Source organism: Athene noctua, chromosome 9 (assembly GCF_965140245.1).
Source record: "Athene noctua chromosome 9, bAthNoc1.hap1.1, whole genome shotgun sequence".
Classification (NCBI taxonomy): domain Eukaryota; kingdom Metazoa; phylum Chordata; class Aves; order Strigiformes; family Strigidae; genus Athene; species Athene noctua.
The window spans coordinates 23,334,718-23,353,527 of record NC_134045.1 but is presented as its reverse complement, the minus strand read 5'-3'; the positions used below and the strand labels follow the sequence as shown (position 1 = coordinate 23,353,527).

Sequence of the window (18,810 nt, the reverse complement as noted above, 5' to 3'; positions counted from 1 at the left end):
CAAATAAGATAAAATCGGGGGATGCTTAGCATGTGGATTTTTAGCATGCTGCTTAAAGAAAAGCTCTGGCCACAAAACTAGGACCCAGACTTACATATAGGAAATTTGTGATCATGACTGCCAAAGTTTGGATATATTTGGATTAGGGATTCCAGATAAGACTAAATTCTCATAAACAACTTGATCTCCTGGGGTAGTGGAAAGCAAGAGTTCAGGACTCTGATCTCACAGACCATCTGAAAAATAGCATTTCCAGATCACAATGAAGCTTAGTATCATTAAAGGGCATTTATTCAGTCCTGACTCAAAGGAAATAAGACCAGCTTTTGAATTGGCAAAGCTACTCTGATTCTTTGGGAGATCCCTGGAGGTCTTCCTGCTAAGGACAGGCACTTGTGTATGATGAATGAACAGCAGCTGTAGCACTGAATTTCTGTACAGTCCATGGGCTGAAACTTCACCAGAGGAATCTGTCAGTGCAAAATTTATAAATGTCACACAAATTCAAGCAGCTAGTGACTGCTTCACCAACAACTTGTAAATAAAGGGCAATATATGTTGATTTATGTGTAGACCTGAAGAAAATCTTGTATATTTTACATTGTATTGACAGATATAATGAGTGTTACTACCTTGCTTTTTCTGAGTAAACTCTATATTAAAACTAGTTAGTTCAGCTTTAATTATAAATATGCTTTCTCCTATGCTATTTTTTTTTTTATCAGTTGAAGGCTAGCTTCTCTCTCTCATGATATAAGCATGCTTTTGATTCTCCCTGTTGCCCCATCTGCCTCTTCAAGCACTTTTCCCTTTCATCTCAAAGCTCTACAGTCCCTGGCCTAGTCTGTCTTTCTACTGATATTGCTTCTTAACTTCATCCTTTCTGACCTATCAGCTGCCTTTGACCCATTTATCACATGCCTGGAAATCTGGTGCTTCCTTTGGCTCCTGTGCCTCCTCCTGTCATTTTACCGTGATTTCTCTAATCACTCTTCCAGCATGCCCTTCTGTCTCATTCTCCCCATCCCAGGTTTCTGGGGAAATCTTGTCCCCACCCCCATTTATTTTCTTCCCCTTCTCTGTGACACGGTTCATACATGTTCAGCAATCACTTCAGTGCTGACAGTTCAGCGATCTTACTCTTTTTACCTGTTTTTCCATTTAGACAGAAATGTCGACCTCTAGCTCCGATACCTTTTCGATGTTTAGCTGACAGCTCTGCATGGCTAAGACTGAGCTCTTAAATCTTTTCCCTAAAGTGCTCCCTTCTAGTTCTTTCTTTGATTGTTTAGGACAACACTATCATCCTGCCCCTTAATTCAAGCCTAAAAACAGAAACAAACTGGAGAAGGTTTTTGTCACGGAATCTCCTTTCTAGGTCCGTATATTTAGGTTATGTCTTAATCGAGAAGATTCTTTTTTTCACACATCACCCCAAAGGGCTTTTTCAAGCCATTCAAACAGCTAAATCTCCTACGCAGGCTCTCCTCGCTTAGCAGTTTTGCAACATCTTTTCACAGCCCTTGACAAATTCAAGCTCCTGTGCTCATATCCTGACAGTCTTTTGCTGTACAAAGCAGTTTCCTAGTCTGCCACTTTTGACAAAACCTCTGTTACTCTGACTCCTTCACGGCCTCTTCCCTACTGCACATATTTTTCTGGATTATCCCTACATGACCTGTTTTTCCTCTTATTCATAGCCCATGATGACAGCTTTCATTGACATGTTTTTCAAAGAGACCTGCTTGGGCTTCTTGCCAGGCTTTCCCACTTAATAGGAGGAGCTCCCTGCAAGCATCCATAAAATGATGTCTCCTTAACATCTGCTTTTGCTGATTCATCTACAAAAATCCTGGCAGTGACAAAGGGTACCAAGACTACTATGAATCCAGCTCAGCCCTTTCACCAGGTTTAACTGAAGTTGTGTTAAAAGAATTATCTTATTCCAAGCACGGTTTGGAAGGACGGTATATACCCCTCTACTCATTAATGATGATTTGACCCTTTTGTAAAGATGGATTGCTAGAGAAGTAGTTTTTGGCTTTTAAAATGAGATTCAACATACAAAATTACGTGCTGTAAAATTTCGGTAATCATCTTTGATAGTTCCAGGAAGAATATTTGAGAGCAAATCTGTCTTTGTTCTTTCGATTGCACACAAAGTCGATAGAAAATGGCTTATGTCCTGTAGAGAAGTTAGGCTAACTTTCAGTTCCTGTGGTTAATAGTAGTTTACCGGTTACAAATTTACTTCCCAAAAATATTCTGATTGATAGAGTCATATAAGGTATAGTTGGACAAGCATTCTGGCCAGTAACTCCCTTAATACAACATTTACAGAAGTCAACACCAACCAAAGTATTGTGCAGAAAACTCAGTGGTGACTATAAGCTGATCTGTTGCAATCAACAGAACTGCTCTATTATAAATTCTTTGGGGTTCTGATAAGCATCTGGTCAATAGTTCAGATCTCTCTGTTCTCCCGACAGGATTTCCAATATTCATTACTGTTTTCTGTATAGGAATTGTAGATTTCTTGGGGTTGTTCTGATTTTTTTTTTTCTTTATTCTCCCCATAAAGAGGGACCAAATAAAAGTTCCAAAAATAACATACACACTACCAAACTCTTAGGATCTACTGATTTGAGTCCCATCTACAAACAGCTCACCTAAAGACTACTGACTTCTAGGATTTATCCACTGACTTCAATGGGGTTGTGTTGATTTTTTTTTTTTTGGACCCTTTCTTATGTATTTTATATCACGCATGATTTAAAGTTTGCAGCTGGCAACAGCACATAAAAGATATTAGTATTTAAGGAATACTGTAGGCATTAAATGTGCAAATAATATGTGCAGGGAGCACGTTTGCTGATCCATTCTAACTATGTCTTTAAAGGAACTTAATGCGCTGGTAAGCCTGTGCCTGGCAGGTTTAGATCTGTACACTAATGATTATTATGCCTAGTAATTATTTTATCATCTTTGTATTGGCTGTTAAGAACACCAATGTCTCTATAGCTGGTCTCGGCACTCAGGAATTATTACACACCATGTGTTGTTTTAAACGTGATTTCTGTCTACCTACAACAAGTAATTTGCTGTATACAGCTGCAGGCATGAAAGCCACAGAGGGGGGGTGTGTGCATCGTTGTTCTTACGTGGTCACCCCCCACCTTTTCCTTAAAGTATCTGGGGAATGCACAGCAGCATAAAGCTAGCTATATAGCATAGCTATATATAACTTTTTTCTCCAGAAATCACTCTCACTGAAGTCTCTAATGTGATCTTCACCATTTTTATCTCACAGTTCTTCTCTGCTCTACCTCTTTGACACTGGAGAGAAACATTCAGCCACATTCCTTTTAAGATAACAGTTAAACAGTGAGATAACAGTGAAATTGGCAGGGTTATTTTTATGCACTTGCTGTCTGAATTATTACAATTATGGTTAATAGGTCTCTGATAAGAAAGCCCAGCTCGTTATCATAAACAGATGGTGTCTGTTGGCATTAGTACTTTGGCGTTGGAAGATGATGTTTGCTTTTGCTGGTCAAGAAAACTGACAAACATTGTACATGTTTATCAGGATCTAATGTACTAAGAGTATGGATTGTAGTAATGCTATAGGAATACAGGTCTAAGTATGCAGTTTAGGGTAGGGAGATTCGTGATGTAGAAACTTAAATGGAACAAACCCCTCTTTCTACTCCCACTAAAATCTATTGATATTGACTCTATTTGGAAGGTCAAAAGAGTTGTTGGTGTTGGCGGCAAACTCTGCAGAACAGATCTGAATTGTCATCTAGTCATGGTTTTGGATGCTGAATTGGATCAGAAAAGGAGAAAGTCACCTAATCGAGACTAAGTGCCTATAATATTCACTTAATGACTATAGCCGCCTGTTTATTTCACAGTGGGCTAATTTAAGGTTTATTTCTTATGCTGATTCACACGATAGAAGAAAATGGAGAAAAAAAGCACATAACTCTTTAAAACGAAGATTTCATAATCCCCCAACCTAGGAAAAAGACAACTGGTAGCATGTAACCTCATTCACTATGGTTCAGGTTGCCAAGAGCTCATATTCCAGCAGAGCCCTTCTAATGAGCCAATAAACAATCTTGTTTGCAAAACGACGACTTCTGAGCTCAGAAAATGCTTTGGCATTTCCCAGGCACTCTAGCTTTCCCTGTTGCAGCCTTAGCTTTCTCTGAACATATTTACATATTAGTGACTCAATTCTCTGCTTATTTTAAAGACACAAGTCTAAATTGAGTAATTCAAAGCATTTCAAAGATCTTTTTCCTGATGAGACCAAATCCTCCCCCCATTACACAGACTATGCTTCCTACATTGCAGTTAAAACCTCATGAAAATTAGACATTTAAGTTTCATGCTGCCCCTCTGTACAAGAATGAACTTTACCCAAGATGCATTCATGCTCTAACTCCCGTTTAACAGAGAGAAGAGTTAACACAGCTGGAGTTTGGAGTTGAACTCATGCATGCTCCATTTCTTCCAGATTTCTTTCAATTACCCTCTCATCAGAAATATTACATTAATCTTTGTATAATTAGAAGTCTACATCATGGACTTTATCAAAGCCTCAGTAATATTAGAGAGGTAATGCAAAAATGGTGGAAGAGATCAGAACCATGTTTCTGATTAGACAGCTAATCAACATCCAGGTACTTTGTTCCTGAATTTACCATCTATACAAGGACATTAATTAGATACAGAGTTATTAGTTTAATCTTCACATAAAACTTAGAAAAACATAAATGGTTTTCATGTACTTCACTTGTTGATTTGTCATGGGTAGTTTTCAGCACCAGAAGTGGTGAAATAATAATTTCATAGCTATGCTCTTCGGTGACCTCTTCAGTGGTCCAAAGCACTGTCTAGGCTTTGCTGCAAGTGCCAAAATCTAGTGGTCAGTGGCTTTTGCTATTGTCTGCTCAAAAAAAGAAGGCAATCTTGTCACCCCAAATCTCACTGAATTTGAAAGACTGCAACAGCTATCCCCAGACAGATACTATCCGTCTTTATTCCTGCAGTTAAGAAATTTGCTTTCCTAACCTGCAGTATCAGGAATAGCAGTAGGTATGCTTGTGACTAAAGCAGATTAGTGATTTCACATTAGTACATTGTGGAAAAGTTTATAAGAGAGAAGTGAGTTTATCCTGAAAATTTGCATCTTAAAACATCAAATATAATGTTTCCCAATTATGTGAGGAAATGATTTGAAAGTTCTTAATGATAGGAAAAACACAGTCTGCATTAGTACCGTGTCTGTGAAATGAGTGTGTCATAATTCTACTGAAAGCTCCGGTAGATTTGTGTATACCAATGTCAATATTTGACTTCAGGAGTTAAATGCCAGCACGTGCTGTGCAATTGGCCAAAATTGGCAAGACAGTGGAGAAAGATGCCAATCTAAACTAATCAGCTTGCACAGGGGAATAAGCTGCTCGGGCTGAAGTAATTTTCAAAGGGTATCTGACACCAGCAGATAATATTTCCAAGCATCTCTCACACTGCTAATTTCTTATAGACTACACTGGCAGATCTGAAACAGTGTTGATGATTTACACCAAAGTGCTCTTACTCCTCTGACTTCTGGCAAGGGGCCTTGCTCACTGCTGAATCTTTGTTTCTGCTTCACCTCTTCCTTGTCGTGTACCCGTATACTCACTATGTAATGGGCTGTTCTTATGAAGTGCAAAACATATGTATCTATAAAGAAGCACTATCTGAAAGAAAAGTTCCTCTGATCAACCGAAAGGCTAGCTATGTTTGCTTAGAAATTCAGAAACGTGTACTGCCCAGTGCAGTGCTAACTTATCTAATAACGCCTCTTCTAACTAAATTCCTGTGCACTAGGGATATGAAGTACCTTCCTGGGGGGAGGGAGTGGTGGTGGTTTCTAGGGTAAAGCAGCTAAGATGTCCTAGATTTTTAAATTATTTTTTTTTATTGATATGAAACTTGACTGGGTACTTTCCCGAAGCAACACCACTCACCTTCATTTGACCAATAGAAAATAAATGTTTCCTTTCTTTTCCAGTTCTTTCAAAATTAAACAGTTGAAGAGGGGACTGCATGCAGGCTGGAAGTATATTTTCTCATGCTCTAATCTGATAAATTTAGCTGAACAGTTGAAAACATTCAGCAAATGAAATGAGTAAGTGCAGTTTTGAAAGAGTAGCATTGAACAAGTCTCCTAATTTTTTTGTATTTGTGCTGAAAATGAAATGCATCAAATGTAACAGCTAGCTAACCTTTTAAAGCAATGTATAACTGCTTAAGCAGTCAGATCTCATCTTCCACAGCAGTACAGCTTAGTTTACTATGTTTTTAATAAGTAGAACATGAACATAAGTAGTCCAGACACATTCAGATCTGTAGTTATACGCTAATCCCAGCTTGAAATACTAAAAGAATCATCTGAAAAACCTCTTATTAGGCAAGAATAAAATTGAGAGAAAAGTATTATGCTTAGAAGCCATGAAAAAGGAGAAATCAAATTAGAAAATTGCCAGGTTTGGCTGTGTTGATACCAACCTGGCTATTTCAGAATTTTTCAAGAACTCTTAAGCATGACAGCTTACATAAGTGCTAACCAGTGACATATACAAATTAAGTGTATGGATAAAGCAAGGCTTTAAGATGTAGTCTGAAATACTGCAGACATCAATGAAAGGACAGTAAGTATCAGCTGTCCAGTAGAGAAGCAAAAGCAACAGCATCTAACCTTTAGGCACAACAAGTCTCCCACATTCATCTGTAATATCACACCCCCCCTCTAAAGCTGCATAGCAAGCTCTCCTCAGGGAGAGCACGTTGTGAGGTGTCTGGAGGTTACAGAGTGGGGAGATATTCAAGGACAGAGACAGTTAAAAACCAAAAATCCTGTGGTGTATATAGTGGTCATTAATGACAAGAAAAATATTTGAACCGGTCATTTATTCCATTTTAGTTTTTGGTCATAGTCCACTCCAGAACAGTTCAGATGATAACTATCTGAAGTTACACAGTAATGTGTGACTTTTAAGAGGTTGTTCAGAAAAGTAGCACAAAATATTATATGTCAACAGTTACTGTTGAGAAGACAAAAACATAAAAAGTTCCTCTGAATTCACAACACTGAATGGTCTATCAAACCAATCTCCTTAAACGTTCATTTCATGTCTACAGAATGACCATCAGGAACAATATTACAGCTCTTAGGGAAGGAGCTGTATTTGCTAGTAATTTTGCATTCCAAACACACGTCTTCTAAGCTGTCGTATTTTTTCTTGTCTATACTTCTGGAACATGTTTGGACGGTTTAAAATGTGCGTAAAAATGCCATTTCCCACCTAATTGACTCAATAAAATGTAATGTCATTAAGTACGTTTTAAATATGCTGATGTACAATTTGAGGGTATTTCTATTTGTCAAGTCTCTATGACTAGGTATATAAACATCCTGTCTCCAATTATGTAAATACATATGGACTTCTGTGCCATTTCAAGCCCCATTAACTTTAGGTGGGCTCCCAAAGCCAACTGCACAACAAATTGCAGGACTGAGTACACCCGCAGGGAAATTAGAAGACTGGACACAGAGGTCTGAGTTAAAAGGGAGATGCAAATCTAGACTGTCTCAATTTGAATGCAGTCCCTTAACCCCTGAACCATCCTTTCCTTACTAGAGTCTAATCAACCAAGATCTTTCAGGAGACAAATAACAATGGTATTTTTCTCATAAACGCATTTGAGAAAGCATCTCTATTCACTGATAATTTAGCACTAACAATAATAATGTTAATATGGACAAAAGCATCAGTAACAAAGCTGGTAAGAGAGCAATAGTGGGTGTTGCTGCTGTTATTACTGGTTTTAGGAAGTGATATTTATATCACTGGAACTCATTAAATGTCAGACATTTCCAATTACTCGAGTAACCATCAATTTAGCTGTTACTTTAAGTACCCACACGGTATGTGCTCTAATGCAAGAATGTAACTTGAATTAGGATAGTGCAAAAAAAAAAAAAAACAAAACAAAACACCAAAACCAAAAACAACCCAAAAAGCTACCTTTTACAGAAGAACTCCTCCCCATCTTGGTAATTTTTGAAATTCTAGTCAATATAGGGATATCGTCTCAGAAATGGGAGAATTTCTTAGTCTTGCTAATTAAGCATTTATTTTTTTTTAATTAAATGCTACTGCTCTGAAAAGTAGAAAATTGATATAAAAGATTAAAATATGCTAAAACAACCTAAAAGGTTAAAAAAAGATTAAATTCACCTATTTAGCAAAGTCACCTATTGGGAATGGTTCCTCTGAAGCTTCTTTTTTTGGAACTATATGGAACAAGGATGAAGTTTTTCTTTTTTTTTCTTGGGAAAAACAAAAATTCTACTGTAAAAATTAAATAGTAGTTGAGCCCTGAAAAATATATACTACCTGATAGTCTAAAACTAAGCCAAGTAACTCCCAAGAAAGGCTGAAAACTGTGAACCTGCAGGTAACAAATCTGCACTTGTAATGGAAAGAGCAATGACCTTAAAGGTCTTTTCCATCTGGAACCTGCTATGATTTGTCTTAGTCTTATGTCATTCAAGAATGCATTGCTTCAGTCTTCAGACATTTGATGTTTCTGCACAAATAACACAGGATACACAAGCAATACAGATGCTTCTGTTGCCTTGAAAAATTAACTAGGTGAAAGATAACGCTGTGGTTTAACTCTGGCTGTTTATGTTCAGAGAAACTCAAACCCAACAGTTTAATATAATCTGAATTTCTGTAATGGTTTAATACCAAATACATAATTTACAAGGGAAAAAAAAAGAAAAAAAGACACTGTCTATTGACCCTGTAGCTGCATTCCTGAAATCAGAACAACATTATGGTGGGGGACAGCAGGCATTAAAACAAGAAAAGTTAGTGGAAATTAATAGGAAGTTAAATTCAAGGGAACCTCTAAGGCTTCTTTGCAATCGCAGTACAGACATCTGTGCGAGCCTGTTTTTCAACACTCCTGAGGCCTTTCACCCTCAGTTTAACAATTAATTTCAGTGTAGAGACCTCCAGCTTATTTAATTTCTTCATAACAGTATTTCCCCCCCAGTCTCTCACCTTACTTTCTGCTCATAATAATGGAATACTTTACTTATTTAAGCTCAAGTTAACTTCTAACTCTGTAGTCCACTGGCCAGGTTGACAAAAAAAGTTTCTTATCAGTGTTTGACAGTCAAGTAAGATATCAATTATTTTTTTTTTTTCAACGTGAAGTGTTTAAAGTTCAGTCTTTTTCTAACAAGAAAATTTAAGTAAAATATTATTTCTAGTGTGACTGAGCTACTAATGGAATTGCTCTGAGTTCTGCTTGTTCAGGACATGACTATTGCGCCTTTGGTTCTTTTTTTAGTCCCTTGATTCAACACATTTGAATCCAACTTGGTCTTTTATGTTGGTAGAATATAAAAGGAAATATGAAATGCAATCATCATTCTATGATTATGTGATTAAGTGAAATAATTATTATCAAATCAAAAACTCCAGAATTTAAATACTACTTTAAATAATAATAACAATAATAATAATAATATATGTGTAATTGATATAAAGCCTAGTTCTGCCAGCTTCAGTAGTTCTTTCTCAGTCTCCCATAGGACCTGAGGCAGTTCTTGGTGCCAACTTCATTATGACAATATACATAAATTTGGTTTTATCTTGATCTTTTACTTTTTTAGCTTGTTTCATTTTCTCAGTCTTAATTCCTAAAAGTGCTTAGATGCATGCCTTTGATTTGGCTTGTTCTGACCAAGTTCCTTATGGAAACTTAATATGCCATGTTATTGCCAGTGGACAAGAACAATGGTTTTACTGACCTCAGTATACCTTGGAAGAGATTGCTGCTGAATGTTTTTTAAACATATATTTACAATTATTTGCTGTGAAATTAATGATACTTCAGCAAAAGTTTCAAGGACAACTATTCTCCCTTTTAGATACTGGTTCTCCCTTTTAGGTATTGTTTAACCAACTGGGGGTTGCAGTAAGGGACACATTTTTCTCCTCTCTCTTCATCCTTCATCAGTATAGACTGTTGTAGAAACTCTTACTAAAAACGTTCAGGACCTTTCAGAGAGAACTTGTTCATAATTAATTCTAGTGTTGTTGAGAGCTTCACTTTGGTTACATTCATTCTGTACAGAGCTACTTGAGCTGCGCCAGTTGAAAACATGACCAAGACAATGCAGCAGTAAGGGACAATGTGGACAGTCTCAGACCCAGCACCAGACGTGCTCCATAACCTGCCTTCTCTTTCTCCCACTTTTTCTCTTCCTCGAGTAACAGATTTCTGTAGTCCTTCTCCCTGACTAACAACCCAGACCTATTTTTTGATCTTTTTCCTCAACCGGAATTACTAAATTCTAAATTATATCTGAACATTTTGGTCCTGCGTTGTCCCCAGCAGTGGCTAGGAAAAGCTGACAGAGGACATGATACCACTACACTAGGTCTCATCTTAAACATGGTGTCTGCATTAATGACAGAAAAGACTCAATATTCTTTCCAATATTTGTTGGCATTAACTATTATAATTTTGAAAAAGTCTCTCTACCTGTCCACTATACAGCTTTCCAGCTTGACTTCAGCGATTCCCAGCGGTAATAAATTAGGTTAAGTACAAACTGTGCAACCATGCTCCTTTTTTTCAATCAACTCTGGATTCACCGTCCTTTAATTCCACCAAACACCTTACTGTTTTGTTGTGGAAAACCAGCAGTCTGCCCATATACTCTGACATCTTTTATTTTCTATTTCTGGCTGACAAGAACTAAATTTTTCTTGTTCCAAGTATATCTACCTTTCCAAGGGCTTCTGGGCATCTCTGCAGTCTGTATCCCATTATCCCTCAATATACTGAACACAGTAGGGCAGCTGCCGAATAGGCGAAACTACTGCTTTTTGCATGCATTACAGTTTTAATCAGGCTTTTCAGTTTTATGCTCAGATACTTCAGAAATCTACCACATATGACTTCTTCCATGATTTACAAAGAAGGCACATATTCTAAGTATAGATAATAATTGCACCATTTAAATGATAATACCAAGATGTTTTGTATGGGGAGGAGATTCATGCAGGGCAATTTTAGCATGAGCAGCTCTTTCATAGGGCTATCTATCCTCACACCAGATGTCAAATACAAAAAGAAATACTTTGGCATGAATAACAAAGTTCATTTGACTGAAGGATTTACCTCCTAGGAACAAGAGTCTCATAAAACATAAACATTGGGAGCAAAGTGAGCCACGTAAGGGCTTTTGCAAAAATTAAACCCATAACTTGCCACTAGAAATGGGATATTTCATCTGTTCAATAAGCACTAAAGTTCTCTTTGTTTTTATGGCATCGTAATCTTTGATTACTCTGATAAATATTTGGACTATACAAAACATTGCAATGGAACTAATCGCAGTTATAAAAAAAACTATGTGTGAAAATGAATTGGGAATGCAATGATACCAGCACAATTTAGAGAAGTTCAAATACAGAACCACATTATTTTAACTGGCTCCTAGCCTCATTCTTTTATGCCTCCACGTAGTGATTTACACCTGAAGAAAACGGTTATGGAAGCTGTTATGCTTGCTGGCTTTGCATAAGCATGATTAGGTAATGGTACCAGACATGGAATAGCAGGCTCTCTCTGTGTGACTGGGTGAACCCAAACCACGCAACTGAATAGTAGCAAATTTTAGCAAAAAGAAGTGGTCCTGCGATGAGGATGAGGTCTCTCTATGCTGAAGCCTATTTGTGGAATTCGTGCTCTCACTCCCAACAACTGTGTATAAACCAGCCTGTCCCTGAAGAGAGATCTTTCCTTCCCCTTCCTTCCAACTCACCCACTATTTCCCTTTGTTTTGGTTTTACTACTCAGATAACAGACTGGAACATTGTACTGCTGGCAGATTATGTGCGTAATCTTACTCCATCCTTTGTTTAAAATTACAACTCTCTCCATACTTATTACAGTACTCTGAACGATTGTAAGGTTGCAGAAAGGCTCTAGGCATGTCTGTATTGTTTCACAGTGTAAAGACTATTCACTGCTATTTATTCTTTTACAGTAGGAGAGGGAATCCCTCTGTCATTCAGAGCACCACGCACAACTCAGATGCCAGGGGCCTATATTCTGCTTACAGAGAAGATCTGTAGTCAATAAAAGCAAGGAGAGCTTTCCAGTACCTAGAACCTGTTTTTATAATTAAATGCAAGGAAGAAGATCAGACTTCTTTGGGGCTAGGAAAAAGCAACATGATTACTTCCAAAAGCAAAAAACTTTTTCTCTACCTCATTGCATTCTGAGCAGATGCATTGATGTAAATAAAGTTCAAGTGCAAATCATGTCAGATAAGAAAGTAATTCCAGTGGTGAAAGTCACACGTATTATAGCACCAGCAACATTTATGAAGTGGTAACAAGAATATATTTGAATCAATGGGCTGCATATTTATATCACTGATGCGATAGTGTCACGTACTGTCAAATATTTTTAACCAATTACTCCTAACAGCTGAAGTCTGCATTTGGTTCCAGCAGACTGAACCCAGGATAACTGAACCAAAGCCAACGGAGATATTTCAGATGTCACCAACTGGAACAAAGAACGTGAATTTGCACTTAGCATTTAAATAGTCCTTTTCGTCTTCAAAGAGCATCACAAACATCAGCTAGTTCTAATTCTCTCACAATGACCTTCATGCTAACCTTTTGGGATAAAAGTAATATACTATAAGAAAAAACCTGACAAGACATGTAATCAAGCATACACCAAGCCTCAGATGTGTAAACTATCTCTGCCTCATGGTAGATTTTATCTCATCGAGAATATAAGGCCTTTCACCATGGCTCAGGTATTAATTCACCATACAATGTATTTTACTAACATAAAATGGTGGTAATAATCCTGAAATAACAGATTTACTATCATAGCTGGGAGATACAGCTATTCCTTTTTAACAGATAAGGAACTCAAAATAATACTGCATAAAAATATCTGTGGGAAACTGTCACAGGACAAGCCAGGGACACATCTAGGTTAGATGTTGGCTTTCCATGGTTTTGCATTCCTACTCTTCATTCATTCTGGGATTATTTTTTTTTTTTTTTTAGTCTTTCAAATTTGAATTGGGAATTTTGTGTCTCTTTTAGAAAGCTTTCTGTGACGCAGCAGAAGCTTCCTTTATATATCGGTTCTCTCTGCCCTCCAACCCAGACTTGTGATTTGATTATCAATTCTGGGTGGCTCTAAGCCCAGAATCTTGAATAAGTTCCTCCTGTTCCAGTTGCTTGTGTACTTTATACAGAGGAATAGATTGAAGCAGACAGTACTCATTTTCATGGTGACCCAGAACTGCTATTGTTACACGAACACCTTTAATCTCCTGTTTCTGTTTTTGAATTGAATTCAAGTGGGGAGAGATGAAAGAAAGCATCTCACAATTCTGCTGCTACAACTGGTACTTCTTAGTTTATCATATGCTAGGTTTAATTCTTTTTGATTCTTCTTAAAATTATTGCTTCTATTTCTCAATTTGACAACCAGGCATTTGTTGCTATTTTTTTGACTATGAAAAAACCCTCCCCTACCTCTTTCTTGTAGCTTCTTCCTCAGGAAGAAACCCCCAAACTTACTCCATTATGAAATCAATGTATGAATTTAACTTCTCCCTTGGTAGGTTTTCTTATGCAGCATACAAATAAGCAGCTAAATAATGTTTCATTACTTACAGTTCAGGAAAAGACTTACAAAATAAACTGAAGAGTGAAAGAAGGATAAGGGTCATGCTGATATGAAGGGCATCAGTCGCACTGCAGTCCATTTTGGATTTCTTGCAGGAACACACTTGTAATTTCAGTTCTGTGGTGTTAGTCAGAGGCGGTTTTCCAGAATCTGTCACTGAGATTGGGATGTTGTAATTGGCCTTTTTCAGGTTTTGAAGCAGGACGACCTGGGCATGAGTATCTGCAATGGATAAGGTGAGAATTAGCCAAACAGTGATTGCCTGGAAGGGAAGAAGAATCTGCGAACAATATCAGACCTATCACAGTTACTCGTGGAAAAAAAAAAAAAAAAAAAAGAGAACATTCTAAGGAAACGATGAAAGAGTTGAACTGGAGGTAAGAAGAGGCAGTACAGAAATTCCCTTATAGGCTGAGAGCTAATTGCAAACTTATTCCAAGCCCCACCAAAAGATTTAATTTTAAGAGCCCCTTTTGTTTAAATACATAATTTGGTCTGCAAATTATTGACAGAATTTGTCTGTGGAAACTAATATACTAAAGAAATGCTAAGACATGTCATCCCCAAAGCAACACACGAGCATAAATATATTTGTCAAAGAAAAAAAGCCCTTCTTGCAAGGAAGTACAGACAAAGCTCTTTAAATGCTTCCCCAGTTTGACTGAGAGGCAGTGAGGGGATGTAATGCCCCTTCAGATCCACAGATCTGCCCCACCTGAGCAGCAGTGGGTCATACAGCTATCGGTGCCCAGGTGAGGGTGCTCACTCTGCTAGGGGGTTTAACAGAGCAGTGGTTTGATGTTTGGAGAACAGCAAAGAAAATGACTCCTCTACTTTGTTCTGCAGGCAGGTACAGACATCACATCTGTCTTTAGTTTTTTTTCTAAGAAGAATATGAAATGAACTGCTAAAAGATTTTTTTCAGAGACAGGAGGTAAATAATACATGCTAGAAAACAAATGGAAATAATCTACATTAAAAAAGAAACGTAGTACTTTGTGCCCACAATTTGCCATGTGAACCTTCTGCATTTGCATACTATGTGCTTTGATCCTCTTAACAATAGTGTATGGACCCAGTGCATTTGAGTATTTTAATTGTGAAGAGTTCAAATACTTAAATTCAGGAAGTTTTTCAAGTACATTGCTAAAGCCCACGCAAAAATTTCATGCTGTCCCATAGCAAAGCCTTGTGCATCTCATGAACGTAAATTCCGTGCCATAAAACATGATAATCTTTAAAAAACTGTAAGTCATTAGTAGCCTTTCTTTAATGCAAAAAGGAAAGTTTGGTCAACATAATAAGAAGAGGAAAAAAGTTCAGATTTCAGAGAAAATGCAGACAGACTATTAGTATGTCCCACCAGGCAGCTGGTCCAAACAAAACCAGCAGGGTGTAAAGCAGCAGCGATGGGTCCATCCTGCAAGACTCATGCACAACTGCTCTGGAATTCACATAATGGGCAGCCTCAGGGTGAGTGCACTGGGATGGAGGGGTGGGAGGACTAAATGCAGAAGAAAAAAATGTAACAGACTTACTGTTAAGCTTGGTGATTCTCCACAATTTTTCTGGGCCAGGTTGCTTACTCAGTTCAAATTTGAAGGGATCTGTATTGGGATGAAGGTCTTTGTCTGATGCTCCTAGTACCACTACCCTGAGATCTTTTGCATCATCACAAACTTTGGCCAGTGTTGGATAAAGGGAAGGGACATTGTCATTGACATCCTCCAAAGTGATGTGTAAAGTTCCTGTACCTGTAGCAGGAGGGTTACCTATATGAAAAAAACAAACATATCATTATTAGATCACAAATCCATAAACGCTTGCTCTTATTTGTACCTGCATGCTTGCAAAGGAAAGAATTTTTATAGTTCTTATCTCTGTTATGTGAAAATTATTGCTTTCAAAAACTGAGGAGTCATTATTTAAATTTGTTGCTGTGTTTTCAGAATGCAGACTGTCTGATTCTCTACAGCATGGGTAATTATTCTAAGGAAACTTCTGGGAGAAGAATATTTTGAAGTTAAAATGAGATTAGGAGATGGAAAAGAAGCTGTTCTTAGAATCACAGAACGGTTTGGGTTGGAAGGGGCCTTAAAGACCATCTAGTCCCAACCCCCTATCACGGCAGGGACACCTTCCACTAGCCCAGGTTGCCCAAAGCCCCGTCCAACCTGGCCTTGAACCCTTCCAGGGAGGGGGCAGCCACAGCTGCTCTGGGCAACCTCTGCCAGTGTCTCACCATCCTCACAGGGAGGAATTTCTTCCTTAGATCTCATCTGAATCTCCCCTCTGCCAGTTTAAAACCCCTACTCCTCATCCTATCCCTACACCCCTGATGACGAGTCCCTCCCCACCTTTCCTGTAGACCCTTTCAGTACTGGGAGGCCACTCTTAGGTCTCCCCGCAGCCTTCTCTTCTCCAGCTGAACCCCCCAACTCTCTCAGCCTGTCCTCACAGGGGGGGCTCCAGCCCCTGAGCATCTCCGTGGCCTCCTCTGGACCTGCTCGAGCAGGTCCGTGTCCTTCTGCTGTTGGTGCCGCAGAGCTGGACCCAGCCCTGCAGGGGGGTCTCACGAGAGTGGAACAGAGGGGGAGAATCCCCCCCTCGCCCTGCTGCCCACCCTGCTCTGGGTGCAGCCCAGCACACGGTTGGCTTTCTGGGCTGTAAGCGGCCATTGCTGGCTCACAGTCAGTTCTTCCATCCACTCATACCCCCAAGTCCTTCTCTGCAGGGCTGCTCCCAATCCATTCCTCACCCAGCCTGTATTTGTGCTGGGGATTGCCCCAGCCCATGTGCAGGACCTTGCCCTTGGCCCTGTTGAACTCCATGAGGTTCACATGTGCCACCTCTCCAGCCTGTCCAGGTCCCTCTGTACGGCCCATCCCTTCCCTCCAGCGTGTCGGTCCCACCACACGGCTCAGTGTCACTGACAAACTTGCTGAGGGTGCCTCGATCCCTCTGTCCATGTCGCCAACAAAGATGTTAAACAGCGCCGGTTCCAACACGACCCCTGAGGACGCCACTCGTCACCGCTCTCCACTGGGACATCGAGCTGCTGAGCACAACTCTGAGTGCGACCATCCAGCCAGTTCCTTATCAGTTGAGTGATCCTTCTGTCAAACCCATGTCTCTCCAATTGAGGCAGATATATCATGCAGGACAGTGTCAGATGCTTTGTAGGAGTCCAGGTCGATGATGTCAGTTGCTCTTCTCTTATCCACCGACTCTGTAACCTCATCGTAGAAGGCCACCTAATTTGTCAGATATGATTTGCCCTTAGTGAAGCCATGCTGGCTGTCACCAATCACCTCCTTATTTTCCCTGTGCCCTAGCACAGTTTCCAGGAGGATCTACTCCATGATCTTGCCAGGCACAGAGGTGAGACTGACTGGCCTGTAGTTCCCCAGGTCTTCTTTTTTGTCTCTTTTTAAAAATGGGGATTGTTCCCCCTTTTCCAGTCAGTGGGAAATTCACCAAATTACCTTGACTTTTCAAATATGATGGATTGTGTCTCAGCCACTTCATCCTCCAGTTCATTCAGGAATCGTGGATACATCTCATCAGGTCCCATGGACTTGTGCACCTTTGGGTTCCTTAGATGGTCTCAAACCTGATCTTCTCCTACAGTGGGCAGTTCTTCATTCTCCCAGCCCCTGCCTTTGCTTTCTGAGCCAGGTGGTGTGTCTGGCTGGAGCCTTTTCTGGTGAAGACTGAGGCCAAAGACATTGAGTTCCTCAGCCTTCTCCATGTCCCAGGTAACCAGGGCTCCTGTTCCCTCCTGGAGAGGGCCCACATTTTCCCCGGTCTTCCTTTTATCATCAATGTACCCATAGAAGCTTTTCTTGCTGCCCTTGATGTCCCTGGCCAGATTTAATTCTGCCAGGGCTTTGACCTTCCTAACCTGATCCCTGACTGCTCAGACAGTTTCTCTGTATTCCTCCCAGGTTACCTGTCCTTGCTCTGCCCTCTCTACACTTCCTCTTTATGTTTGAGCTTGTCCAGGAGCTCCTTGTTCACCCATGCAGCCTCCTGGTGTTCTTACCTGACTTCCTCGTTGTCGGGATGCATCGCTCCTGAGCTTGGAGGAGGTGATCCTTCAATATCAACCAGCTTTCTTGGGCCCTTCTTCCCTCCAGGGCTTTATCCCATGCTGCTCTGCCAAGCAGATCCCTGAAGAGGCCAAAGTCTGCTCGCCTGAAGCCCAGGGTGGTGAGCTCACTGTGTGCTCTCCTCCCTACCTAAGGATCTTGAACTCCACCGTTTCATGGTCACTGCAGCCCAGGCTGCCCTTGAACTTCACATTCCCCACCAGCCCCTCCTTGTTGGTGAGAACAAGGTCCAGCACAGCACCTCTCCTCGGTGGCTCCTCTAGCACTTGGAGAAGGAAGTTACCATCAACGCATTCCAGGAACCTCCTGGATTGCTTATGTGCTACAGGGTTGTCCCTCCAACTCGCATCAGGGTGGCTGAAGCCCCCCATGAGGACCAGGGATTGTGAACGTGAGGCTGCTCCCATCTGTCTGTAAAGGGCTCATCTGCTCAGTCTTCCTGGTCAGGTGGCCTGTAGCAGACCCCACTATAACGTTCCCTGTCCCTGCCTTCCCTTTAATCCTGACCCATCAGCTCTCGGTCAGCTCCTCATCCATCCCCGGGCAGAGCTCCCTTCACTCCAGCTGGTCACTGACACGGAGGGTAACACCCCCTCCTCATCTCCCATGTCTGTCCTTCCTAAAGAGTCTGTGTCCTTCAATTCCAACACTCCAGTCACAGGAGTCATGAACACACACTGAGAGAAACGTAGTAGGAAACATCCCCTAGATAGTCAGCACGGTATTAAAAGAATTGAGAACAAGACGAGGAAAAGTGACAGCAGAGAGGAATCAATTTGTATGGTGGGTGCCCATAAACAGAACAGGACGAGGTCATTCCCTGACAACCCTTAGGGTCCCTTTTAGTTATGTCAGCAGAAGTGAAACCTGTCAACATGCAATT

The 18,810-nt window shown here is 40.1% G+C and overlaps 1 protein-coding gene across 2 annotated transcripts in view; it reads right to left on the bottom strand.

Annotated features, from left to right (window-relative positions):
* The window catches only part of CDH13 (cadherin 13), a 515,595-nt gene that overhangs the window by 7,523 nt on the left and 489,262 nt on the right, over window positions 1-18,810 (bottom strand). Inside the window, exons 12-13 of one of the 2 annotated variants that reach the window (XM_074912996.1) lie at window positions 15,354-15,587; window positions 13,822-14,037 (exon numbers count right to left, since the gene is read on the bottom strand). In XM_074912996.1, coding sequence (XP_074769097.1) covers window positions 13,822-14,037; window positions 15,354-15,587 — 450 coding nt within the window. Of the gene's footprint in view, window positions 1-13,798; window positions 14,038-15,353; window positions 15,588-18,810 lie in introns of those variants that run through there. The other variant, XM_074912995.1, reaches the window with a different exon arrangement.